At 56.7% G+C, this 27,123-nt stretch overlaps 1 protein-coding gene across 1 annotated transcript; it reads left to right on the top strand.

Moving 5' to 3' along the window:
• The first annotated feature begins 6,087 nt into the window (after positions 1–6,087).
• Positions 6,088–26,762, top strand: RIT1 (Ras like without CAAX 1). The gene is made up of 6 exons (XM_075261420.1): positions 6,088–6,156; positions 23,847–23,943; positions 24,054–24,110; positions 24,192–24,265; positions 25,797–25,988; positions 26,079–26,762. Exons 2-6 carry the CDS (start codon positions 23,847–23,849, stop codon positions 26,307–26,309), a joined length of 651 nt encoding a protein of 216 aa, XP_075117521.1. The 5' UTR covers positions 6,088–6,156; the 3' UTR covers positions 26,310–26,762.
• Positions 26,763–27,123: the final 361 nt, after the last annotated feature.

Below are 27,123 nucleotides of genomic sequence, written 5' to 3'. Positions count from 1 at the left end.
GGCAGGATGAACATTCTTTGATCAGATTCTGGTCCCTCCTTATAAAACTCTGGCCCTTCTGGTAAGGCTCTAATCCCCCCATATAGAGTCTTTGCCCTCCTGATAAGGCTCCGATCCCTCCATATAAAGTCTTGGTCCTATCTGATAAGGCTCCGATCCCTCCATATAAAGTCTTGGTCCTATCTGATAAGGCTCTGATCCCTGCATATAAAGTCTCGGCCCTCCTGATAAGGCTCCGATCCCTCCATATAAAGTCTTGGCCCTCCGGATAAGGCTTTGATCCCTCCATATAAAGTCTTGGCCCTCCTGATAAGGCTCTGATCCCGCCATATAAGGTCTCGGCCCTCCTGATATGGCTCTGATCCCTACATATAAAGTCTTGGCCCTCCTGATAAGGCTCCGATCCCTCCATATAAAGTCTCGGCCCTCCTGATGAAGCTCCGATCCCTCCATATAAAGTCTTGGCCCTCCTGATAAGGTTCCGATCCCTCCATATAAAGTCTCGGCCCTCCTGATAAGGCTCTGATCCCTCCATATAAGGTCTCGGCCCTCCTGATAAAGCTCCGATCGCTCCATATAAAGTCTCGGCCCTCCTGATAAGGCTCCGATCGCTCCATATAAAGTCTCGGCCCTCCTGATAAGGCTCTGATCCCTCCATATAAGGTCTCGGCCCTCCTGATAAGGTTCCGATCCCTCCATATAAAGTCTCGGCCCTCCTGATAAGGCTCCGATCCCTCCATATAAAGTCTCGGCCCTCCTGATAAGGCTCCGATCGTTCCATATAAAGTCTCGGCCCTCCTGATAAGTCTCCGATCCCTCCATATAAAGTCTCGGCCCTCCTGATAAGTCTCCGATCCCTCCATATAAAGTCTCGGCCCTCCTGATAAGGCTCCGATCGCTCCATATAAAGTCTCGGCCCTCCTGATAAGGCTCCGATCGCTCCATATAAAGTCTCGGCCCTCCTGATAAGGCTCCGATCGCTCCATATAAAGTCTCGGCCCTCCTGATAAGGTTCCGATCCCTCCATGTAAAGTCTCGGCCCTCCTGATAAGGTTCCGATCCCTCCATATAAAGTCTCGGCCCTCCTGATAAGGCTCCCCCCTTAATAAGCTCGGATCTCTTGGGATAAGGCTCCGATCCCTCCATATAAAGTCTCGGCTCTCCTGATAAGGCTCCGATCCCTCCATATAAAGTCTCGGCCCTCCTGATAAGGCTCCGATCCCTCCATATAAAGTCTCGGCCCTCCTGATAAGGCTCCGATCCCTCCATATAAAGTCTCGGCCCTCCTGATAAGGCTCCCCCTTTAATAAGCTCGGATCTCTTGGGATAAGCCTCCGATCCCTCCATATAAAGTCTCGGCCCTCCTGATAAGTCTCCGATCCCTCCATATAAAGTCTCGGCCCTCCTGATAAGGCTCCGATCCCTCCATATAAAGTCTCGGCCCTCCTGATAAGGCTCCGATCGCTCCATATAAAGTCTCGGCCCTCCTGATAAGGCTCCGATCGCTCCATATAAAGTCTCGGCCCTCCTGATAAGGTTCCGATCCCTCCATATAAAGTCTCGGCCCTCCTGATAAGGTTCCGATCCCTCCATATAAAGTCTCGGCCCTCCTGATAAGGCTCCCCCCTTAATAAGCTCGGATCTCTTGGGATAAGGCTCCGATCCCTCCATATAAAGTCTCGGCTCTCCTGATAAGGCTCCGATCCCTCCATATAAAGTCTCGGCCCTCCTGATAAGGCTCCGATCCCTCCATATAAAGTCTCGGCTCTCCGGATAAGGCTCCGATCGCTCCATATAAAGTCTCGGCCCTCCTGATAAGGCTCCGATCCCTCCATATAAAGTCTCGGCCCTCCTGATAAGGCTCCGATCCCTCCATATAAAGTCTCGGCCCTCCTGATAAGGCGCCGATCCCTCCATATAAAGTCTCGGCCCTCCTGATAAGGCTCCGATCCCTCCATATAAAGTCTCGGCCCTCCTGATAAGGCTCCCCCCTTAATAAGCTCGGATCTCTTGGGATAAGGCTCCGATCCCTCCATATAAAGTCTCGGCTCTCCTGATAAGGCTCCGATCCCTCCATATAAAGTCTCGGCCCTCCTGATAAGGCTCCGATCCCTCCATATAAAGTCTCGGCCCTCCTGATAAGGCGCCGATCCCTCCATATAAAGTCTCGGCCCTCCTGATAAGGCTCCGATCGTTCCATATAAAGTCTCGGCTCTCCTGATAAGGCTCCGATCCCTCCATATAAAGTCTCGGCCCTCCTGATAAGGCTCCGATCCCTCCATATAAAGTCTCGGCCCTCCTGATAAGGTTCCGATCCCTCCATATAAAGTCTCGGCCCTCCTGATAAGGTTCCGATCCCTCCATATAAAGTCTCGGCCCTCCTGATAAGGCTCCGATCCCTCCATATAAAGTCTCGGCCCTCCTGATAAGGCTCCGATCGTTCCATATAAAGTCTCGGCCCTCCTGATAAGGTTCCGATCCCTCCATATAAAGTCTCGGCCCTCCTGATAAGGCTCCCCCTTAATAAGCTCGGATCTCTTGGGATAAGGTTCCCTTACAGATAAGCCTTCGCCCCCCCTTATAAGGCTCCGATCGTTCCATATAAAGTCTCGGCCCTCCTGATAAGGCTCCGATCCCTCCATATAAAGTCTCGGCCCTCCTGATAAGGCTCCGATCCCTCCATATAAAGTCTCGGCCCTCCTGATAAGGCGCCGATCCCTCCATATAAAGTCTCGGCCCTCCTGATAAGGCTCCGATCCCTCCATATAAAGTCTCGGCCCTCCTGATAAGGCTCCCCCCTTAATAAGCTCGGATCTCTTGGGATAAGGCTCCGATCCCTCCATATAAAGTCTCGGCTCTCCTGATAAGGCTCCGATCCCTCCATATAAAGTCTCGGCCCTCCTGATAAGGCTCCGATCCCTCCATATAAAGTCTCGGCCCTCCTGATAAGGCTCCGATCCCTCCATATAAAGTCTCGGCCCTCCTGATAAGGCTCCCCCCTTAATAAGCTCGGATCTCTTGGGATAAGGCTCCGATCCCTCCATATAAAGTCTCGGCTCTCCTGATAAGGCTCCGATCCCTCCATATAAAGTCTCGGCCCTCCTGATAAGGCTCCGATCCCTCCATATAAAGTCTCGGCCCTCCTGATAAGGTTCCGATCCCTCCATATAAAGTCTCGGCCCTCCTGATAAGGCTCCCCCTTAATAAGCTCGGATCTCTTGGGATAAGGCTCTGATCCCTCCATATAAAGTCTCGGCTCTCCTGATAAGGTTCCGATCCCTCCATATAAAGTCTCGGCCCTCCTGATAAGGCTCCCCCTTAATAAGCTCGGATCTCTTGGGATAAGGTTCCCTTACAGATAAGCCTTCGCCCCCCCTTATAAGGCTCCGATCTCGGTGACGATTGCCCCTTCCGTCTCTGCTCCAGACCTGTGGGGATAATCCGGAATAGAGGGGCTTCTGTTTCAGTGTGTGCTCCCTGTATGTGAGGTTGGTAGACCCTGTACATGACCTCACTGTGTGTCACCAGTGCTATGTGACCCTGTATACCGCAATGCGCTGCTATCTTACTACTCTGTAACGCTATCTTGTACCTTGGATTTGTTAACACAAAATAAAGACTGATTCACTTGAAGTGTGTGATGTGTCCTGATGTGTACCGGGGTGACAAATCGTCCGATAACCATCACATGGACCACGCCAATACAGGAGAAGAGAGGTGTCAGGGTTATACGGTACAGGAGACGTCGGGGTTATACGGTACAGGAGACGAGAGACATCAGGGTTATACGGTACAGGAGACGTCGGGGTTATACGGTACAGGAGACGAGAGGTGTCAGGGTTATACGGTACAGGAGACGTCGGGGTTATACGGTACAGGAGACGAGAGACATCAGGGTTATACGGTACAGGAGACGTCGGGGTTATACGGTACAGGAGACGAGAGACATCAGGGTTATACGGTACAGGAGACGTCAGGGTTATACGGTACAGGAGACGAGAGACATCAGGGTTATACGGTACAGGAGACATCGGGGTTATATGGTACAGGAGACGTCAGGGTTATACGGTACAGGAGACGGGGTTATACGGTACAGGAGACGTCAGGGTTATACGGTACAGGAGACGTCGGGGTTATACGGTACAGGAGACATCGGGGTTATATGGTACAGGGGACGTCAGGGTTATACGGTACAGGAGACGAGAGGTGTCAGGGTTATACGGTACAGGAGACATCGGGGTTATATGGTACAGGGGACGTCAGGGTTATACGGTACAGGAGACGAGAGGTGTCAGGGTTATACGGTACAGGAGACATCGGGGTTATACAGTACAGGGGACGTCGGGGTTATACGGTACAGGAGACGTCGGGGTTATACGGTACAGGAGACGTCAGGGTTATACGGTACAGGAGACGTCAGGGTTATACGGTACAGGAGACGTCAGGGTTATACGGTACAGGAGACGTCGGGGTTATACGGTACAGGAGACATCGGGGTTATACGGTACAGGGGACGTCAGGGTTATACGGTACAGGAGACGTCAGGGTTATACGGTACAGGAGACGTCAGGGTTATACGGTACAGGAGACGAGAGACATCAGGGTTATACGGTACAGGAGACGTCAGGGTTATACGGTACAGGAGACGAGAGGTGTCAGGGTTATACGGTACAGGAGACATCGGGGTTATACGGTACAGGGGACGTCGGGGTTATACGGTACAGGAGACGTCAGGGTTATACGGTACAGGAGACGAGAGGTGTCAGGGTTATACGGTACAGGAGACATCAGGGTTATACGGTACAGGAGACGTCAGGGTTATACGGTACAGGAGACGTCGGGGTTATACGGTACAGGAGACGTCGGGGTTATACGGTACAGGAGACGTCGGGGTTATACGGTACAGGAGACGTCAGGGTTATACGGTGCAGGAGACGTCGGGGTTATACGGTACAGGAGACGAGAGACATCAGGGTTATACGGTACAGGAGACGTCGGGGTTATACGGTACAGGAGACGAGAGACATCAGGGTTATACGGTACAGGAGACGTCGGGGTTATACGGTACAGGAGACGAGAGACATCAGGGTTATACGGCACAGGAGACGTCAGGGTTATACGGCACAGGAGACGTCAGGGTTATACGGTACAGGAGACGTCAGGGTTATACGGTGCAGGAGACGTCAGGGTTATACGGTGCAGGAGACGTCAGGGTTATACGGTGCAGGAGACGTCAGGGTTATACGGTGCAGGAGACGTCAGGGTTATACGGTGCAGGAGACGTCAGGGTTATACGGTGCAGGAGACGTCGGGGTTATACGGTACAGGAGACGTCGGGGTTATACGGTACAGGAGACGTCAGGGTTATACGGTACAGGAGACATCGGGGTTATACGGTGCAGGAGACGTCGGGGTTATACGGGTTATACGGTACAGGAGACGTCAGGGTTATACGGGTTATACGGTACAGGAGACGTCAGGGTTATACGGTACAGGAGACGTCGGGGTTATACGGTGCAGGAGACGTCGGGGTTATACGGTACAGGAGACGTCGGGGTTATACGGTACAGGGGACGTCAGGGTTATACGGTGCAGGAGACGTCAGGGTTATACGGTACAGGAGACGTCAGGGTTATACGGTGCAGGAGACGTCGGGGTTATACGGTGCAGGAGACGTCAGGGTTATACGGTACAGGAGATGTCAGGGTTATACGGTACAGGAGACGTCAGGGTTATACGGTACAGGAGACGTCAGGGTTATACGGTACAGGAGACGTCAGGGTTATACGGTACAGGAGACGTCAGGGTTATACGGTACAGGAGACGTCAGGGTTATACGGTACAGGAGACGTCAGGGTTATACGGTACAGGAGACGTCAGGGTTATACGGTACAGGAGACGTCAGGGTTATACGGTACAGGAGACGTCAGGGTTATACGGGTTATACGGTACAGGAGACGTCAGGTAACAGTTCTATGGGACTCACAGCTCTGCTACAGTCACACACATCTCACATGCACAGTGTAATCAAGGTTGAGTTGGACTCCGCCCACTCCGGTCACATGCTCATGACATCACCAAAGGTCCTTTCGCCCAGTCGGGTTCTCTCCTCTCCCTGAGCAGCGGCCATTTTATAATCCAGCAGAGAGTACGGAGGTGAGAGATAGCGGGGGATACAGGGGCTGAGATAGCGGGGGATACAGGGGCTGAGATACCGGGGGATACAGGGGCTGAGATACCGGGGGGCTGAGATACCGGGGGGCTGAGATACCAGGGGATACAGGGGCTGAGATACAGGGGCTGAGATACCGGGGGGCTGAGATACCGGGGGATACAAGGGCTGAGATACCAGGGGATACAGGGGCTGAGATACTGGCGGGATACAAGGGCTGAGATACCAGGGGATACAGGGGCTGAGATACCAGGGGATACAAGGGCTGAGATACCAGGGGATACAAGGGCTGAGATACCGGGGGATACAAGGGCTGAGATACCGGGGGATACAAGGGCTGAGATACCGGGGGATACAGGGGCTGAGATACCGGGGGATACAGGGGCTGAGATACCGGGGGATACAGGGGCTGAGATACCGGGGGATACAGGGGCTGAGATACCTGGGAATACAGGGGCTGAGATACCGGGGGATACAGGGGCTGAGATACCGGGGGACTGAGATACCGGGGAATACAGGTGCTGAGATACCGGGGGGGGCTGAGATACCGGGGGATACAGGGGCTGAGATACCGGGGGATACAAGGGCTGAGATACCGGGGGATACAGGGGCTGAGATACCGGGGGATACAGGGGCTGAGATACCGGGGGATACAGGGGCTGAGATACAGGGGCTGAGATACAGGGGCTGAGATACCGGGGGATACAAGGGCTGAGATACCAGGGGATACAGGGGCTGAGATACCGGGGGATACAAGGGCTGAGATACCAGGGGATACAAGGGCTGAGATACCAGGGAATACAAGGGCTGAGATACCGGGGGATACAAGGGCTGAGATACCGGGGGATACAGGGGCTGAGATACCGGGGGATACAGGGGCTGAGATACCGGGGGATACAGGGGCTGAGATACCGGGGCTGAGATACCGGGGGATACAGGGGCTGAGATACCGGGGGATACAGGGGCTGAGATACCTGGGAATACAGGGGCTGAGATACCGGGGGATACAGGGGCTGAGATACCGGGGGACTGAGATACCGGGGAATACAGGTGCTGAGATACCGGGGGGGGGGCTGAGATACCGGGGGATACAGGGGCTGAGATACCGGGGGATACAAGGGCTGAGATACCGGGGGATACAGGGGCTGAGATACCGGGGGATACAGGGGCTGAGATACCGGGGAATACAAGGGCTGAGATACCGGGGAATACAGGGGCTGAGATACCGGGGGATACAGGGGCTGAGATACCGGGGGATACAAGGGCTGAGATACCGGGGAATACAAGGGCTGAGATACCGGGGAATACAGGTGCTGAGATACCGGGGGATACAGGGGCTGAGATACCGGGGTATACAGGGGCTGAGATACGGGGGGCTGAGATACCGGGGGGGCTGAGATACCGGGGGATACAGGGGCTGAGATACCGGGGGGCTGAGATACCGGGGGGATACAGGGGCTGAGATACCGGGGGATACAGGGGCTGAGATACCGGGGGATACAAGGGCTGAGATACCGGGGGATACAGGGGCTGAGATACCGGGGGATACAGGGGCTGAGATACCGGGGGATACAGGGGCTGAGATACCGGGGGGCTGAGATACCGGGGGATACAGGGGCTGAGATACCGGGGGATACAGGGGCTGAGATACCGGGGGGCTGAGATACCGGGGGATACAGGGGCTGAGATACCGGGGGATACAGGGGCTGAGATACCGGGGAATACAGGGGCTGAGATACCGGGGGATACAGGGGCTGAGATACCGGGGGGCTGAGATACCGGGGGGCTGAGATACCGGGGGGGGGCTGAGATACCGGGGGATACAGGGGCTGAGATACCGGGGGATACAGGGGCTGAGATACCGGGGAATACAAGGGCTGAGATACCGGGGGATACAGGGGCTGAGATACCGGGGGGCTGAGATACCGGGGAATACAGGTGCTGAGATACCGGGGGATACAGGGGCTGAGATACCGGGGGATACAGGGGCTGAGATACCAGGGGATACAGGGGCTGAGATACGGGGGGATACAGGGGCTGAGATACCGGGGGGCTGAGATACCGGGGGATACAGGGGCTGAGATACTGGGGGGGCTGAGATACCGGGGGATACAGGTGCTGAGATACCGGGGGATACAGGGGCTGAGATACCGGGGGATACAGGGGCTGAGATACCAGGGGATACAGGGGCTGAGATACGGGGGGATACAGGGGCTGAGATACCGGGGGGCTGAGATACCGGGGGATACAGGGGCTGAGATACTGGGGGGGCTGAGATACCGGGGGATACAGGGACTGAGATACCGGGGGGATACAGGGGCTGAGATACCGGGGGGCTGAGATACCGGGGGATACAGGGGCTGAGATACCGGGGGGCTGAGATACCGGGGGGCTGAGATACCAGGGGATACAGGGGCTGAGATACCGGGGGATACAGGGGCTGAGATACAGGGGCTGAGATACAGGGGCTGAGATACAGGGGCTGAGATACCGGGGGGCTGAGATACCGGGGGATACAGGGGCTGAGATACCGGGGGATACAGGGGCTGAGATACCGGGGGGGCTGAGATACCGGGGGATACAGGGGCTGAGATACCGGGGGATACAAGGGCTGAGATACCGGGGGATACAGGGGCTGAGATACCGGGGGATACAGGGGCTGAGATACAGGGGCTGAGATACAGGGGCTGAGATACCGGGGGGCTGAGATACCGGGGGATACAAGGGCTGAGATACCGGGGGATACAAGGGCTGAGATACCGGGGGATACAGGGGCTGAGATACCGGGGGATACAGGGGCTGAGATACCAGGGGATACAAGGGCTGAGATACCAGGGGATATAAGGGCTGAGATACCAGGGAATACAAGGGCTGAGATACCGGGGGATACAAGGGCTGAGATACCGGGGGATACAAGGGCTGAGATACCGGGGGATACAGGGGCTGAGATACCGGGGGATACAGGGGCTGAGATACCGGGGAATACAAGGGCTGAGATACCGGGGGATACAGGGGCTGAGATACCGGGGGGCTGAGATACCGGGGAATACAGGTGCTGAGATACCGGGGGATACAGGGGCTGAGATACCGGGGGATACAGGGGCTGAGATACCGGGGGATACAGGGGCTGAGATACGGGGGGATACAGGGGCTGAGATACCGGGGGGGGCTGAGATACCGGGGGATACAGGGGCTGAGATACTGGGGGGGCTGAGATACCGGGGGATACAGGGACTGAGATACCGGGGGGATACAGGGGCTGAGATACCGGGGAATACAAGGGCTGAGATACCGGGGGATACAGGGGCTGAGATACCGGGGGATACAGGGGCTGAGATACTGGGGGGGCTGAGATACCGGGGGATACAGGTGCTGAGATACCGGGGGATACAGGGGCTGAGATACCGGGGGATACAGGGGCTGAGATACCAGGGGATACAGGGGCTGAGATACGGGGGGATACAGGGGCTGAGATACCGGGGGGCTGAGATACCGGGGGATACAGGGGCTGAGATACTGGGGGGGCTGAGATACCGGGGGATACAGGGACTGAGATACCGGGGGGATACAGGGGCTGAGATACCGGGGGGCTGAGATACCGGGGGATACAGGGGCTGAGATACCGGGGGGCTGAGATACCGGGGGGCTGAGATACCAGGGGATACAGGGGCTGAGATACCGGGGGATACAGGGGCTGAGATACAGGGGCTGAGATACAGGGGCTGAGATACAGGGGCTGAGATACCGGGGGGCTGAGATACCGGGGGATACAGGGGCTGAGATACCGGGGGATACAGGGGCTGAGATACCGGGGGGGCTGAGATACCAGGGGATACAAGGGCTGAGATACCAGGGAATACAAGGGCTGAGATACCGGGGGATACAAGGGCTGAGATACCGGGGGATACAAGGGCTGAGATACCGGGGGATACAGGGGCTGAGATACCGGGGGATACAGGGGCTGAGATACCGGGGAATACAAGGGCTGAGATACCGGGGGATACAGGGGCTGAGATACCGGGGGGGCTGAGATACCGGGGAATACAGGTGCTGAGATACCGGGGGATACAGGGGCTGAGATACCGGGGGATACAGGGGCTGAGATACCGGGGGATACAGGGGCTGAGATACGGGGGGATACAGGGGCTGAGATACCGGGGGGGGCTGAGATACCGGGGGATACAGGGGCTGAGATACTGGGGGGGCTGAGATACCGGGGGATACAGGGACTGAGATACCGGGGGGATACAGGGGCTGAGATACCGGGGGGCTGAGATACCGGGGGATACAGGGGCTGAGATACCGGGGGATACAGGGACTGAGATACCGGGGGGATACAGGGGCTGAGATACCGGGGGGGCTGAGATACCGGGGAATACAGGTGCTGAGATACCGGGGGATACAGGGGCTGAAATACCGGGGGCTGAGATACCGGGGGATACAGGGGCTGAGATACCGGGGGTATACAGGGGCTGAGATACCAGGGAAATACAGGGGCTGAGATACCGGGGGTATACAGGGGCTGAGATACCAGGGAAATACAGGGGCTGAGATACCGGGGGGCTGAGATACCAGGGAATACAGGGGCTGAGATACGGGGGGGCTGAGATACCGGGGGATACAGGGGCTGAGATACCTGGGGGGCTGAGATACCGGGGAATACAGGGGCTGAGATACTGGGGGAATACAGGGGCTGAGATACCTGGGGGGCTGAGATACCGGGGAATACAGGGGCTGAGATACCGGGGGCTGAGATACTGGGGGAATACAGGGGCTGAGATACAGGGGCTGAGATACCGGGGGCTGAGTTACTGGGGCTGAGATACTGGGGGAATACAGGGGCTGAGATACAGGGGCTGAGATACCAGGGAATACAGGGGCTGAGATACCGGGGGCTGAGTTACTGGGGCTGAGATACCGGGGGATACAGGGGCTGAGATACCGGGGGATACAGGGGCTGAGATACCGGGGGGATACAGGGGCTGAGATACCGGGGGGATACAGGGGCTGAGATACCGGGGGGACACAGAGGCTGAGATACCTGGGGGATACAGGGGCTTAGATATCGGCGGGATTCAGAGGTTGAGATACCAGGGGGATACAGGGGCTGAGATACTGGTGGGATACAGGGGCTGAGGTACCGGGGGGATACAGAGGCTGAGATGCCAGGGGGATACAGGGGCTGAGATACTAAGGGATACAGGGGTTTAGATACCAGCGGATACAGGGGCTGAGATACCAGGGGATACAGTGGCTGAGATACCCCTGGGGGGATACAGGGGCTGAGATACCAGGGGGATACAGGGGCTGAGATACCGGGGGATGCAGAGGCTGAGATACTGGCGGGATACAGGGGCTGAGATACCGGGGGATACAGGGGCTGAGGCATCGGGGGGATACAGGGGCTGAGATACTAAGGGATACAGGGGTTTAGATACCAGCGGATACAGGGGCTGGTATCGGGGGATACAGAGGCTGAGATACCGGGGGATACAGAGGCTGAGATACCGGGGGATACAGAGGCTGAGATACCGGGGGGATACAGGAGCTGAGATACCGAGGGATACAGGGGCTGAGATACTGGGGGGATACAGGGGCTGAGATACTGGGGGGATACAGGGGCTTAGATACCAGGGGGACACAGAGGCTGAGATACCGGGGGGATACAGGGGCTGAGATACCGGGGGATACAGGGGCTGAGATACCGGGGGATACAGGGGCTGAGATACCGGGGTATACAGGGGCTGAGATACGGGGGGCTGAGATACCGGGGGGGCTGAGATACCGGGGGATACAGGGGCTGAGATACCGGGGGGCTGAGATACCGGGGGGATACAGGGGCTGAGATACCGGGGGGCTGAGATACCGGGGAATACAAGGGCTGAGATACCGGGGGATACAGGGGCTGAGATACCGGGGGTATACAGGGGCTGAGATACCAGGGAAATACAGGGGCTGAGATACCGGGGGATACAGGGGCTGAGATACCGGGGGTATACAGGGGCTGAGATACCAGGGAAATACAGGGGCTGAGATACCGGGGGTATACAGGGGCTGAGATACCAGGGAAATACAGGGGCTGAGATACCGGGGAATACAAGGGCTGAGATACCGGGGAATACAGGTGCTGAGATACCGGGGGATACAGGGGCTGAGATACCGGGGTATACAGGGGCTGAGATACGGGGGGCTGAGATACCGGGGGGGCTGAGATACCGGGGGATACAGGGGCTGAGATACCGGGGGGCTGAGATACCGGGGGGATACAGGGGCTGAGATACCGGGGGGATACAGGGGCTGAGATACCGGGGGGCTGAGATACCGGGGAATACAAGGGCTGAGATACCGGGGGATACAGGGGCTGAGATACGGGGGGATACAGGGGCTGAGATACCGGGGGGGGGCTGAGATACCGGGGGATACAGGGGCTGAGATACTGGGGGGCTGAGATACCGGGGGATACAGGGACTGAGATACCGGGGGGATACAGGGGCTGAGATACCGGGGGGCTGAGATACCGGGGGATACAGGGGCTGAGATACTGGGGGATACAGGGACTGAGATACCGGGGGATACAGGGACTGAGATACCGGGGGGATACAGGGTCTGAGATACCGGGGGGGCTGAGATACCGGGGAATACAGGTGCTGAGATACCGGGGGATACAGGGGCTGAAATACCGGGGGCTGAGATACCGGGGGATACAGGGGCTGAGATACCGGGGGATACAGGGGCTGAGATACCGGGGGTATACAGGGGCTGAGATACCAGGGAAATACAGGGGCTGAGATACCGGGGGTATACAGGGGCTGAGATACCAGGGAAATACAGGGGCTGAGATACCGGGGGGCTGAGATACCAGGGAATACAGGGGCTGAGATACGGGGGGGCTGAGATACCGGGGGATACAGGGGCTGAGATACCTGGGGGGCTGAGATACCGGGGAATACAGGGGCTGAGATACCGGGGGCTGAGATACCTGGGGGGCTGAGATACCGGGGAATACAGGGGCTGAGATACCTGGGGGGCTGAGATACTGGGGAATACAGGGGCTGAGATACTGGGGGCTGAGATACTGGGGGAATACAGGGGCTGAGATACAGGGGCTGAGATACCGGGGGCTGAGTTACTGGGGCTGAGATACTGGGGGAATACAGGGGCTGAGATACAGGGGCTGAGATACCAGGGGGACACAGAGGCTGAGATACCGGGGGGACACAGAGGCTGAGATACCTGGGGGATACAGGGGCTTAGATATCGGCGGGATTCAGAGGTTGAGATACCAGGGGGATACAGGGGCTGAGATACTGGTGGGATACAGGGGCTGAGGTACCGGGGGGATACAGGGGCTGAGATACCGGGGGATACAAGGGCTGAGGCACCGGGGGGATACAGAGGCTGAGATGCCAGGGGGATACAGGGGCTGAGATACTAAGGGATACAGGGGTTTAGATACCAGCGGATACAGGGGCTGAGATACCAGGGGATACAGTGGCTGAGATACCCCTGGGGGGATACAGGGGCTGAGATACCAGGGGGATACAGGGGCTGAGATACCGGGGGATGCAGAGGCTGAGATACTGGCGGGATACAGGGGCTGAGATACCGGGGGATACAGGGGCTGAGATACCGGGGGATACAAGGGCTGAGGCATCGGGGGGATACAGAGGCTGAGATACCGGGGGGATACAGGGGCTGAGATACTAAGGGATACAGGGGTTTAGATACCAGCGGATACAGGGGCTGAGATACCAGGGGATACAGTGGCTGAGATACCGGGGTATACAGGGGCGGGGATACAGGGGCTGAGATACCGAGGGGGCTGAGATACCGGGAATACAGGGGCTAAGATACTGGGCAGGACACAGGGACTGAAATACCAGGGGGATACAGGGGCTGAGATACCGGGGTGATACAGGGGCTGAGATACCGGGGGGATACAGGGGCTGAGATACCGGGGGGATACAGGGGCTGAGATACCGGGGGGATACAGGGGCTGAGAAACCGGGGGGATACAGGGGCTGAGATACCGGGGGATACAGAGGCTGAGATACCGGGGGATACAGAGGCTGAGATACCGGGGGGATACAGGAGCTGAGATACCGAGGGATACAGGGGCTGAGATACTGGGGGGATACAGGGGCTGAGATACTGGGGGGATACAGGGGCTTACATACCAGGGGGACACAGGGGCTGAGATACCGGGGGATACAGGGGCTGAGATACCGGGGAATACAAGGGCTGAGATACCGGGGAATACAAGGGCTGAGATACCGAGGAATACAGGGGCTGAGATACCGGGGAATACAAGGGCTGAGATACCGGGGGATACAGGGGCTCAGATACCGGGGGATACAGGGGCTGAGATACCAGGGGATACAGTGGCTGAGATACCGGGGTATACAGGGGCGGGGATACAGGGGCTGAGATACCGAGGGGGCTGAGATACCGGGAATACAGGGGCTAAGATACTGGGCGGGACACAGGGACTGAAATACCAGGGGGATACAGGGGCTGAGATACCGGGGTGAAACAGGGGCTGAGATACCGGGGGATACAGGGGCTGAGATACCGGGGGATACAGGGGCTGAGATACCGGGGAATACAAGGGCTGAGATACCGGGGAATACAGGTGCTGAGATACCGGGGGATACAGGGGCTGGGATACCGGGGTATACAGGGGCTGAGATACGGGGGGCTGAGATACCGGGGGGGCTGAGATACCGGGGGATACAGGGGCTGAGATACCGGGGGGCTGAGATACCGGGGGGATACAGGGGCTGAGATACCGGGGGGATACAGGGGCTGAGATACCGGGGGGCTGAGATACCGGGGGATACAGGGGCTGAGATACCGGGGGATACAGGGGCTGAGATACCAGGGGATACAGGGGCTGAGATACTGGGGGATACAGGGACTGAGATACCGGGGGATACAGGGACTGAGATACCGGGGGATACAAGGGCTGAGATACCGGGGGATACAAGGGCTGAGATACCAGGGGATACAGGGGCTGAGATACCGAGGAATACAGGGGCTGAGATACCGGGGGATACAGGGGCTGAGATACCGGGGGATACAAGGGCTGAGATACCGGGGGATACAGGGGCTGAGATACCGGGGGATACAAGGGCTGAGATACCGGGGGATACAAGGGCTGAGATACCGGGGGATACAGGGGCTGAGATACCGGGGGATACAGGGACTGAGATACCGGGGGGATACAGGGGCTGAGATACCGGGGGGCTGAGATACCGGGGGATACAGGGGCTGAGATACCGGGGGATACAGGGGCTGAGATACCGGGGGATACAGGGGCTGAGATACCGGGGGGCTGAGATACCGGGGGATACAGGGGCTGAGATACTGGGGGATACAGGGACTGAGATACCGGGGGATACAGGGACTGAGATACCGGGGGATACAAGGGCTGAGATACCGGGGGATACAAGGGCTGAGATACCAGGGGATACAGGGGCTGAGATACCGAGGAATACAGGGGCTGAGATACCGGGGAATACAAGGGCTGAGATACCGGGGGATACAGGGGCTGAGATACCGGGGGATACAAGGGCTGAGATACCGGGGGATACAGGGGCTGAGATACCGGGGGATACAGGGACTGAGATACCGGGGGATACAGGGGCTGAGATACCGGGGGATAAAGGGGCTGAGATACCGGGGGGCTGAGATACCGGGGAATACAAGGGCTGAGATACCGGGGGATACAGGGGCTGAGATACCGGGGGGCTGAGATACCGGGGGATACAGGGGCTGAGATACCGGGGGATACAGGGGCTGAGATACCGGGGGATACAGGGGCTGAGATACCGGGGGATACAGGGGCTGAGATACCGGGGGGCTGAGATACCGGGGGGGGGGGGCTGAGATACCGGGGGATACAGGGGCTGAGATACCGGGGGATACAGGGGCTGAGATACCGGGGAATACAAGGGCTGAGATACCGGGGGATACAGGGGCTGAGATACCGGGGGATACAGGGGCTGAGATACCGGGGAATACAAGGGCTGAGATACCGGGGAATACAAGGGCTGAGATACCAGGGGATACAGGGGCTGAGATACCGGGGGATACAGGGGCTGAGATACTGGGGGATACAGGGGCTGAGATACCGGGGAATACAAGGGCTGAGATACCGGGGGATACAGGGGCTGAGATACCGGGGGGCTGAGATACCGGGGAATACAAGGGCTGAGATACCGGGGGATACAGGGGCTGAGATACCGGGGGGCTGAGATACCGGGGAATACAGGTGCTAAGATACCGGGGGATACAGGGGCTGAGATACCGGGGGATACAGGGGCTGAGATACCAGGGGATACAGGGGCTGAGATACCAGGGGATACAGGGGCTGAGATACCGGGGGGGCTGAGATACCGGGGGATACAGGGGCTGAGATACTGGGGGGGCTGAGATACCGGGGGATACAGGGACTGAGATACCGGGGGGATACAGGGGCTGAGATACCGGGGGGCTGAGATACCGGGGGATACAGGGGCTGAGATACTGGGGGATACAGGGACTGAGATACCGGGGGATACAGGGGCTGAGATACCGGGGGATACAAGGGCTGAGATACCGGGGGATACAAGGGCTGAGATACCGGGGGCTGAGATACTGGGGGAATACAGGGGCTGAGATACCTGGGGGGCTGAGATACCGGGGAATACAGGGGCTGAGATACCGGGGGCTGAGATACTGGGGGAATACAGGGGCTGAGATACAGGGGCTGAGATACCGGGGGCTGAGTTACTGGGGCTGAGATACTGGGGGAATACAGGGGCTGAGATACAGGGGCTGAGATACCAGGGAATACAGGGGCTGAGATACCTGGGGGGCTGAGATACCGGGGAATACAGGGGCTGAGATACCGGGGGCTGAGATACTGGGGGAATACAGGGGCTGAGATACCTGGGGGGCTGAGATACCGGGGAATACAGGGGCTGAGATACCGGGGGCTGAGATACTGGGGGAATACAGGGGCTGAGATACAGGGGCTGAGATACCGAGGGCTGAGTTACTGGGGCTGAGATACTGGGGGAATACAGGGGCTGAGATACAGGGGCTGAGATACCAGGGAATACAGGGGCTGAGATACCAGGGAATACAGGGGCTGAGATACCGGGGGCTGAGTTACTGGGGCTGAGATACTGGGGGGATACAGGGGCTGAGATACCGGGGGATACAGGGGCTGAGATACCGGGGGGATACAGGGGCTGAGATAACGGGGGGATACAGGGGCTGAGATACCGGGGGGACACAGAGGCTGAGATACCTGGGGGATACAGGGGCTTAGATATCGGCGGGATTCAGAGGTTGAGATACCAGGGGGATACAGGGGCTGAGATACTGGTGGGATACAGGGGCTGAGGTACCGGGGGGATACAGAGGCTGAGATGCCAGGGGGATACAGGGGCTGAGATACCGGGGGATACAAGGGCTGAGGCACCGGGGGGATACAGAGGCTGAGATACTAAGGGATACAGGGGTTTAGATACCAGCGGATACAGGGGCTGAGATACCAGGGGATACAGTGGCTGAGATACCCCTGGGGGGATACAGGGGCTGAGATACCGGGGGATGCAGAGGCTGAGATACTGGCGGGATACAGGGGCTGAGATACCGGGGGATACAGGGGCTGAGATACCGGGGGATACAAGGGCTGAGGCATCGGGGGGATACAGAGGCTGAGATACTGGGGGGATACAGGGGCTGAGATACTAAGGGATACAGGGGTTTAGATACCAGCGGATACAGGGGCTGAGATACCAGGGGATACAGTGGCTGAGATACCGGGGTATACAGGGGCGGGGATACAGGGGCTGAGATACCGAGGGGGCTGAGATACCGGGAATACAGGGGCTAAGATACTGGGCGGGACACAGGGACTGAAATACCAGGGGGATACAGGGGCTGAGATACCGGGGTGATACAGGGGCTGAGATACCGGGGGGATACAGGGGCTGAGATACCGGGGGGATACAGGGGCTGAGATACCGGAGGATACAGAGGCTGAGATACCGGGGGATACAGAGGCTGAGATACCGGGGGGATACAGGAGCTGAGATACCGAGGGATACAGGGGCTGAGATACTGGGGGGATACAGGGGCTGAGATATCGGGGAGATACTGGGGCTTAGATACCGGGGGGATACAGGGGCTGAAAAACCGGGGGATACAGGGGCTGAGATACCGGGGGGATACAGGGGCTGAGATACTGGGGGGATACAGGGGCTTAGATACCAGGGGGACACAGGGGCTAAGATTACTGGGGGGATACAGGGGCTGAGATACCGGGGGGATACAGGGGCTGAGATACCGGGGGGATACAGGGGCTTAGATACCAGGGGGACACAGGGGCTAAGATTACTGGGGGGATACAGGGGCTGAGATACCGGGGGGATACAGGGGCTTAGATCCCGGGGGTTGAGATACCAGGGAGATACAGGGGCTGAGATACCGGGGGGGATACAGGGGCTTAGGTTCCGGGGGATACAGAGGCTGAAAAACCAGGGGACACAGAGGAGGAGGAGGACAGAGATAGGAGGAGTACACAGAGGAAGAGGAGGAGGACAGAGATGTGAGGCGTACACAGAGGAGGAGGAGGAGGACAGAGATGTGAGGAGTACACAGAGGAGGAGGAGGAGGACAGAGATGTGAGGAGTACACAGAGGAGGAGGAGGACAGAGATGTGAGGCGTACACAGAGGAGGAGGAGGAGGACAGAGATGTGAGGAGTACACAGAGGAGGAGGAGGAGGACAGAGATGTGAGGAGTACACAGAGGAGGAGAAGGACAGAGATGTGAGGAGTACACAGAGGAGGAGGAGGACAGAGATGTGAGGAGTACACAGAGGAGGAGGAGGACAGAGATGTGAGGAGTACACAGAGGAGGAGGACAGAGATGTGAGGAGTACACAGAGGAGGAGGAGGACAGAGATGTGAGGAGTACACAGAGGAGGAGGACAGAGATGTGAGGAGTACACAGAGGAGGAGGAGGACAGAGATGTGAGGCGTACACAGAGGAGGAGGAGGACAGAGATGTGAGGAGTACACAGAGGAGGAGGAGGAGGACAGAGATGTGAGGAGTACACGGAGGAGGAGGACAGAGATGTGAGGAGTACACAGAGGAGGAGGAGGACAGAGATGTGAGGCGTACACAGAGGAGGAGGAGGAGGACAGAGATGTGAGGAGTACACAGAGGAGGAGGAGGAGGACAGAGATAGGAGGAGTACACAGAGGAGGAGGACAGAGATGTGAGGAGTACACAGAGGAGGGGGAGGAGGACAGAGATGTGAGGAGTACACAGAGGAGGAGGAGGACAGAGATGTGAGGCGTACACAGAGGAGGAGGAGGAGGACAGAGATGTGAGGAGTACACAGAGGAGGAGGAGGACAGAGATGTGAGGAGTACACAGAGGAGGAGGAGGAGGACAGAGATGTGAGGCGTACACAGAGGAGGAGGAGGAGGACAGAGATGTGAGGCGTACACAGAGGAGGAGGAGGACAGAGATGTGAGGAGTACACAGAGGAGGAGGAGGAGGAGGACAGAGATGTGAGGCGTACACAGAGGAGGAGGAGGACAGAGATGTGAGGAGTACACAGAGGAGGAGGAGGACAAAGATGTGAGGCGTACACAGAGGAGGAGGAGGAGGACAGAGATGTGAGGAGTACACAGAGGAGGAGGACAGAGATAGGAGGCGTACACAGAGGAGGAGGAGGACAGAGATGTGAGGAGTACACGGAGGAGGAGGACAGAGATGTGAGGCGTACACAGAGGAGGAGGACAGAGATGTGAGGAGTACACAGAGGAGGAGGAGGAGGACAGAGATAGGAGGAGTACACAGAGGAGGAGGAGGACAGAGATGTGAGGCGTACACAGAGGAGGAGGACAGAGATGTGAGGAGTACACAGAGGAGGAGGAGGAGGACAGAGATGTGAGGCGTACACAGAGGAGGAGGACAGGGATAGGAGGAGTACACAGAGGAGGAGGACAGAGATAGGAGGAGTACACGGAGGAGGAGGACAGAGATAGGAGGAGTACACGGAGGAGGAGGACAGAGATAGGAGGAGTACACGGAGGAGGAGGACAGAGATAGGAGGAGTACACGGAGGAGGAGGACAGAGATGTGAGGAGTACACAGAGGAGGAGGACAGAGATGTGAGGAGTACACAGAGGAGGAGGAGGAGGACAGAGATGTGAGGCGTACACAGAGGAGGAGGACAGAGATAGGAGGAGTACACGGAGAAGGAGGACAGAGATAGGAGGAGTACACGGAGGAGGAGGACAGCGATAGGAGGAGTACACGGAGGAGGAGGACAGAGATGTGAGGAGTACATAGTGAAGGAGGAGGACAGAGATGTGAGGAGTACACAGAGGAGGAGGAGGACAGAGATGTGAGGAGTACATAGCGAAGGAGGAGGACAGAGATGTGAGGAGTACACAGAGGAGGAGGAGGACAGAGATGTGAGGAGTACACAGAGGAGGAGGAGGAGGACAGAGGTACGAGGAGTACACAGAGGAGGAGGAGGACAAAGATGTGAGGAGTACACAGAGGAGGAGGACAGAGATGTGAGGAGTACACAGAGGAGGAGGAGGACAGAGATGTGAGGCGTACACAGAGGAGGAGGAGGAGGACAGAGATGTGAGGAGTACACAGAGGAGGAGGAGGACAGAGATGTGAGGAGTACACAGAGGAGGAGGAGGAGGACAGAGATGTGAGGCGTACACAGAGGAGGAGGAGGACAGAGATGTGAGGAGTACACAGAGGAGGAGGAGGAGGACAGAGATAGGAGGAGTACACAGAGGAGGACAGAGATGTGAGGAGTACACAGAGGAGGAGGAGGACAGAGATGTGAGGAGTACATAGCGAAGGAGGAGGACAGAGATGTGAGGCGTACACAGAGGAGGAGGAGGACAGAGATGTGAGGCGTACACAGAGGAGGAGGAGGACAGAGATGTGAGGAGTACACAGAGGAGGAGGAGGAGGACAGAGATAGGAGGCGTACACAGAGGAGGAGGAGGAGGACAGAGATGTGAGGAGTACACAGAGGAGGAGGACAGAGATGTGAGGAGTACACAGAGGAGGAGGACAGAGATGTGAGGAGTACACAGAGGAGGAGGAGGAGGACAAAGATGTGAGGCGTACACAGAGGAGGAGGAGGACAGAGATGTGAGGAGTACACAGAGGAGGAGGAGGAGGACAAAGATGTGAGGCGTACACAGAGGAGGAGGAGGACAGAGATGTGAGGCGTACACAGAGGAGGAGGAGGACAGAGATAGGAGGAGTACACAGAGGAGGAGGAGGAGGAGGACAGAGATGTGAGGAGTACACGGAGGAGGAGGACAGAGATGTGAGGCGTACACAGAGGAGGAGGACAGAGATGTGAGGAGTACACAGAGGAGGAGGAGGAGGAGGACAGAGATAGGAGGAGTACACAGAGGAGGAGGACAGAGATGTGAGGAGTACACAGAGGAGGAGGAGGACAGAGATAGGAGGAGTACACAGAGGAGGAGGACAGAGATGTGAGGAGTACACAGAGGAGGAGGAGGACAGAGATGTGAGGAGTACACAGAGGAGGAGGAGGAGGACAGAGATGTGAGGCGTACACAGAGGAGGAGGACAGAGATAGGAGGAGTACACAGAGGAGGAGGACAGAGATAGGAGGAGTACACGGAGGAGGAGGACAGAGATAGGAGGAGTACACGGAGGAGAAGGACAGAGATAGGAGGAGTACACGGAGGAGGAGGACAGAGATGTGAGGAGTACATAGCGAAGGAGGAGGACAGAGATGTGAGGCGTACACAGAGGAGGAGGAGGACAGAGATGTGAGGAGTACACAGAGGAGGAGGAGGAGGACAGAGGTACGAGGAGTACACAGAGGAGGAGGAGGACAGAGATGTGAGGAGTACACGGAGGAGGAGGACAGAGATGTGAGGAGTACACAGAGGAGGAGGAGGACAGAGATGTGAGGAGTACACAGAGGAGGAGGAGGACAGAGATGTGAGGAGTACACAGAGGAGGAGGACAGAGATGTGAGGCGTACACAGAGGAGGAGGAGGACAGAGATGTGAGGAGTACACAGAGGAGGAGGAGGACAGAGATAGGAGGAGTACACAGAGGAGGACAGAGATGTGAGGAGTACACAGAGGAGGAGGAGGACAGAGATGTGAGGCGTACACAGAGGAGGAGGACAGAGATGTGAGGAGTACACAGAGGAGGAGGAGGACAGAGATGTGAGGAGTACACAGAGGAGGAGGAGGACAGAGATGTGAGGAGTACACAGAGGAGGAGGACAGAGATGTGAGGCGTACACAGAGGAGGAGGAGGACAGAGATGTGAGGAGTACACAGAGGAGGAGGAGGACAGAGATAGGAGGAGTACACAGAGGAGGACAGAGATGTGAGGAGTACACAGAGGAGGAGGAGGACAGAGATGTGAGGAGTACACAGAGGAGGAGGAGGAGGACAGAGGTACGAGGAGTACACAGAGGAGGAGGAGGACAGAGATGTGAGGAGTACACAGAGGAGGAGGAGGACAGAGATGTGAGGAGTACACAGAGGAGGAGGAGGAGGACAGAGATGTGAGGAGTACACAGAGGAGGAGGACAGAGATAGGAGGAGTACACAGAGGAGGAGGAGAACAGAGATGTGAGGAGTACACAGAGGAGGAGGACAGAGATGTGAGGAGTACACAGAGGAGGAGGAGGACAGAGATAGGAGGAGTACACAGAGGAGGAGGAGAACAGAGATGTGAGGAGTACACAGAGGAGGAGGAGGACAGAGATGTGAGGCGTACACAGAGGAGGAGGAGGACAGAGATGTGAGGAGTACACAGAGGAGGAGGAGGAGGACAGAGATGTGAGGAGTACACAGAGGAGGAGGAGGACAGAGATGTGAGGCGTACACAGAGGAGGAGGAGGACAGAGATGTGAGGAGTACACAGAGGAGGAGGAGGACAGAGATATGAGACGTACATAGCGAAGGAGGAGGACAGAGATATGAGGAGGAGGACAGAGATGTGAGGAGTATACAGAGGAGGAGGACAGAGATAAGGGGAGTACACAGAGGAGGAGGAGGACAGAGATAAGGGGAGTACATAGAGGAGGAGGACAGAGGTACGGGGAGTACACAGAGGAGGAGGAGGACAGAGATGTGAGGAGTACACAGAGGAGGAGGAGGAGGACAGAGATGTGAGGAGTACACAGAGGAGGAGGAGGACAGAGATGTGAGGCGTACACAGAGGAGGAGGAGGACAGAGATGTGAGGAGTACACAGAGGAGGAGGAGGACAGAGATATGAGACGTACATAGCGAAGGAGGAGGACAGAGATATGAGGAGGAGGACAGAGATGTGAGGAGTATACAGAGGAGGAGGACAGAGATAAGGGGAGTACACAGAGGAGGAGGAGGACAGAGATAAGGGGAGTACATAGAGGAGGAGGACAGAGGTACGGGGAGTACACAGAGGAGGAGGAGGACAGAGATATGAGACGTACATAGCGAAGGAGGAGGACAGAGGTAGTAGGAGGACAGAGATATGAGGAGGAGGAGGAGGACAGAGATGTGAGGAGTATACAGAGGAGGAGGACAGAGATAAGGGGAGTACATAGAGGAGGAGGACTTCTGCATTACCTCAATCCTTCTAACATTTCAGATGGAGCCAATTGCCAGTCGCACCACTGTGTCGGCATCGATACAACCGCGGGAATACAAGCTGGTTATGTTGGGTGCTGGTGGAGTGGGGAAAAGTGGTGAGTATGTGCATAGCTGGTCACATGATCGGCTTCATGCTTGGCGTGTACAGTTTCATTGTCCCACTGGTGCACTTGTATATGTCTAACTCTGACGTGTACGTCCACAGCCATGACCATGCAGTTTATTAGCCATCGCTTTCCAGAAGATCACGACCCCACGATTGGTGAGTAGCGCAGTCTGGCGGCTTGTGGCTGATCTAGAGCAAAGATCTATCCTGTGTGACACTACTGTGCTCTACCTCCAGAGGACGCCTACAAAATCCGCATACGGATTGATGATGAACCGGCCAACCTGGACATCCTGGATACAGCCGGACAGGTAGGGGGTATGACGTAAACCGATGTCCACTAGTGGCCAGGTGAGGAGCCTACTGGATAAGAGAGGATAGAGACCAGGGGGGAGAGGGGAGATGTCAGAAGGGAGGGGAAAGGAGAGATGTCAAAGACCTAGGGGGGAGAGGAGAGAGGTAAGAGGGGAGAGGAGAGAGGTCAGAGACCAGAGGGGAGAGATGTCAGAGGTAAGAGGGGAGGAGGGGAGAGGAGAGAGGTAAGAGGGGAGAGGAGAGGAGTCAGAGACCAGAGGGGAGAGATGTCAGAGGTAAGAGGGGAGGAGGGGAGAGGAGAGATGTCAGAGACCAGAGGGGAGAGATGTAAGAGGGGAGAGGAGAGATGTCAGAGACCAGAGGGGAGAGATGTCAGAGGTAAGAGGGGAGAGGAGAGATGTCAGAGACCAGAGGGGAGAGATGTCAGAGGTAAGAGGGGAGGAGGGGAGAGGAGAGATGTCAGAGACCTAGGGGGGAGAGGAGAGAGGGGAGAGGAGAGGGGTCAGAGACCAGAGGGGAGAGATGTCAGAGGTAAGAGGGGAGGAGGGGAGAGGAGAGATGTCAGAGACCAGAGGGGAGAGATGTAAGAGGGGAGAGGAGAGATGTCAGAGGAGAGATGTCAGAGACCAGAGGGGAGAGGAGAGAGGTCAGAGACCAGAGGGGAGAGATGTAAGAGGGGAGAGGAGAGATGTCAGAGGAGAGATGTCAGAGACCAGAGGGGAGAGGAGAGGGGTCAGAGACCAGAGGGGAGAGATGTCAGAGGTAAGAGGGGAGGAGGGGAGAGGAGAGATGTCAGAGACCAGAGGGGAGAGATGTCAGAGACCAGAGGGGAGAGATGTCAGAGGTAAGAGGGGAGAGGAGAGATGTCAGAGACCAGAGGGGAGAGATGTCAGAGGTAAGAGGGGAGGAGGGGAGAGGAGAGATGTCAGAGACCTAGGGGGGAGAGGAGAGAGGTAAGAGGGGAGAGGAGAGGGGTCAGAGACCAGAGGGGAAAGATGTCAGAGGTAAGAGGGGAGGAGGGGAGAGGAGAGATGTCAGAGACCTAGGAGGGAGAGGAGAGAGGTAAGAGGGGAGAGGAGAGGGGTCAGAGACCAGAGGGGAGAGATGTCAGAGGTAAGAGGGGAGAGGAGAGATGTCAGAGGTAAGAGGGGAGAGGAGAGATGTCAGAGACCAGAGGGGAGAGGAGAGATGTCAGAGACCAGAGGGGAGAGGAGAGATGTCAGAGGAGAGAGGTCAGAGACCAGAGGGGAGAGATGTAAGAGGGGAGAGGAGAGAGGTCAGAGACCAGAGGGGAGAGGAGAGAGGTCAGAGACCAGAGGGGAGAGATGTAAGAGGGGAGAGGAGAGATGTCAGAGACCAGAGGGGAGAGGAGAGATGTCAGAGATGAGGGGAGCAGAGCTGTCAGAGGATCTTTGGTGGAGGAGGTCTCCATTCTGGTCAGATGTTGCACTTGGTTCATCCTTCAGAGTCCTGTTAGTGTCTGCCTTTGACGCATACATCAGGCCGTTGTTCTTGCCCTCTGTGCAGGCAGAGTTCACAGCAATGCGGGACCAGTATATGAGAGCTGGGGAAGGCTTCATCATCTGCTACTCCATCACCGACCGTCGCAGCTTTCATGAAGTGCGTGAATTCAAGCAACTCATCTATCGCGTTAGACGGACGGACGACACTCCGGTCGTACTGGTGGGGAATAAGTCCGACTTGTCTCGCCTGCGCCAGGTAACCTACAGGGAGCCAATCCCAGCGGCCCCCCTCATCATGTGACATGACGTGTTCTTGTCTCCTCTCACACCTTCTTCTAATTGTCAGATCTCCAAGGAGGAGGGCAGCTCCTTAGCCAGGGAGTTTAACTGTCCGTTCTTTGAGACGTCGGCAGCGTTTCGTTACTACATCGATGACGTCTTCCACTCTCTGGTCCGTGAGATCCGCAGGAAAGAGAAAGAAGCAGCTTTAGCCAATGAGCGGAAACTCAAACCCAAGTCATCTCTCTGGAAGCGACTAAAGTCTCCGTTCAGGAAAAAGAAGGAGTCAGTGACTTGAAGGGGCCTGGGGGTTTGGGGGACGGCACTGATCATGGTGGGAGATGCAGGTGGAGGCATTGGTGCAGTCTCCTCTATGTAAATACATACACTGGGCAGATATATATATATACTTATGTGAGGCTGCGCTGACCTCCCCTCCCTCAGCTGTGAATTACTAACCACACCTATATAAGACATATAAGGTCATGTGTAGGGGACCCCAGACCCAGCACGGCCCCACACCCTCGAATGGAGCGTGGGCCATGGATGCAACCTCCGACATCAAGACTGGAACTGACCACATGATAGTGTTATGTGACTTGTGCACTTCAAAAAGGGGCCTCCACCCCACAAACATGATGTCACTGGTGAGAGGCGGACACGTCGCTCCGGCACGTCGATGACGCGTCCGCACCTCTTGTTTTGCACACTTTTTGTATATTTTTCTATATTTTATTAACAGTTGTGTATAGTAAACCTGCTGCAACTTTACTGAGTGTCTCATCTCTGCAATGATGGCGGTCAGACTGGAGAGCTCCCGACCATTCGTGGGGGGTGGAGGAGGACGCTTAGTGGTCACCATCTAGCTAGGACATCTCCTGTAGAGAGGGGAACCGGAGGAAGGACAGCCGTGACCTGATAGACTGCTGCTGAGGGTGGACGGTCTCGTGGCAGAAGATGGGGATCAAGCAGATTCAGGTGGTATGGAGGACCATAAAATGGGGTTCATAGGGTCGTGAGATAAACAATGGCTGCTCTCGGGTAACTCCACGCTCTAGGCCATCATATGGAGCACTTATGTGTTCAGAGCTTGAGATTGGGGGTGATGTATG

This window comes from Leptodactylus fuscus, unplaced genomic scaffold, assembly GCF_031893055.1.
Source record: "Leptodactylus fuscus isolate aLepFus1 unplaced genomic scaffold, aLepFus1.hap2 HAP2_SCAFFOLD_129, whole genome shotgun sequence".
Classification (NCBI taxonomy): Eukaryota; Metazoa; Chordata; class Amphibia; order Anura; family Leptodactylidae; genus Leptodactylus; species Leptodactylus fuscus.
The sequence above is the reverse complement of the archived record's forward strand: the minus strand, read 5'-3'. Positions and strand labels throughout refer to the sequence as shown.

What these genes read in the sequence shown, in the direction of transcription:
- RIT1 (XM_075261420.1), top strand. Translation starts at nt 23,847, where the DNA reads ATGGAGCCAATTGCCAGTCGCACCACTGTGTCGGCATCGATACAACCG. An exon ending in TGGTGGAGTGGGGAAAAGTG is followed by an intron (nt 23,944 to 24,053) that starts GTGAGTATGTGC and finishes GTACGTCCACAG; the next exon opens with CCATGACCATGCAGTTTATT. An exon ending in ACTTGTCTCGCCTGCGCCAG is followed by an intron (nt 25,989 to 26,078) that starts GTAACCTACAGG and finishes TCTAATTGTCAG; the next exon opens with ATCTCCAAGGAGGAGGGCAG.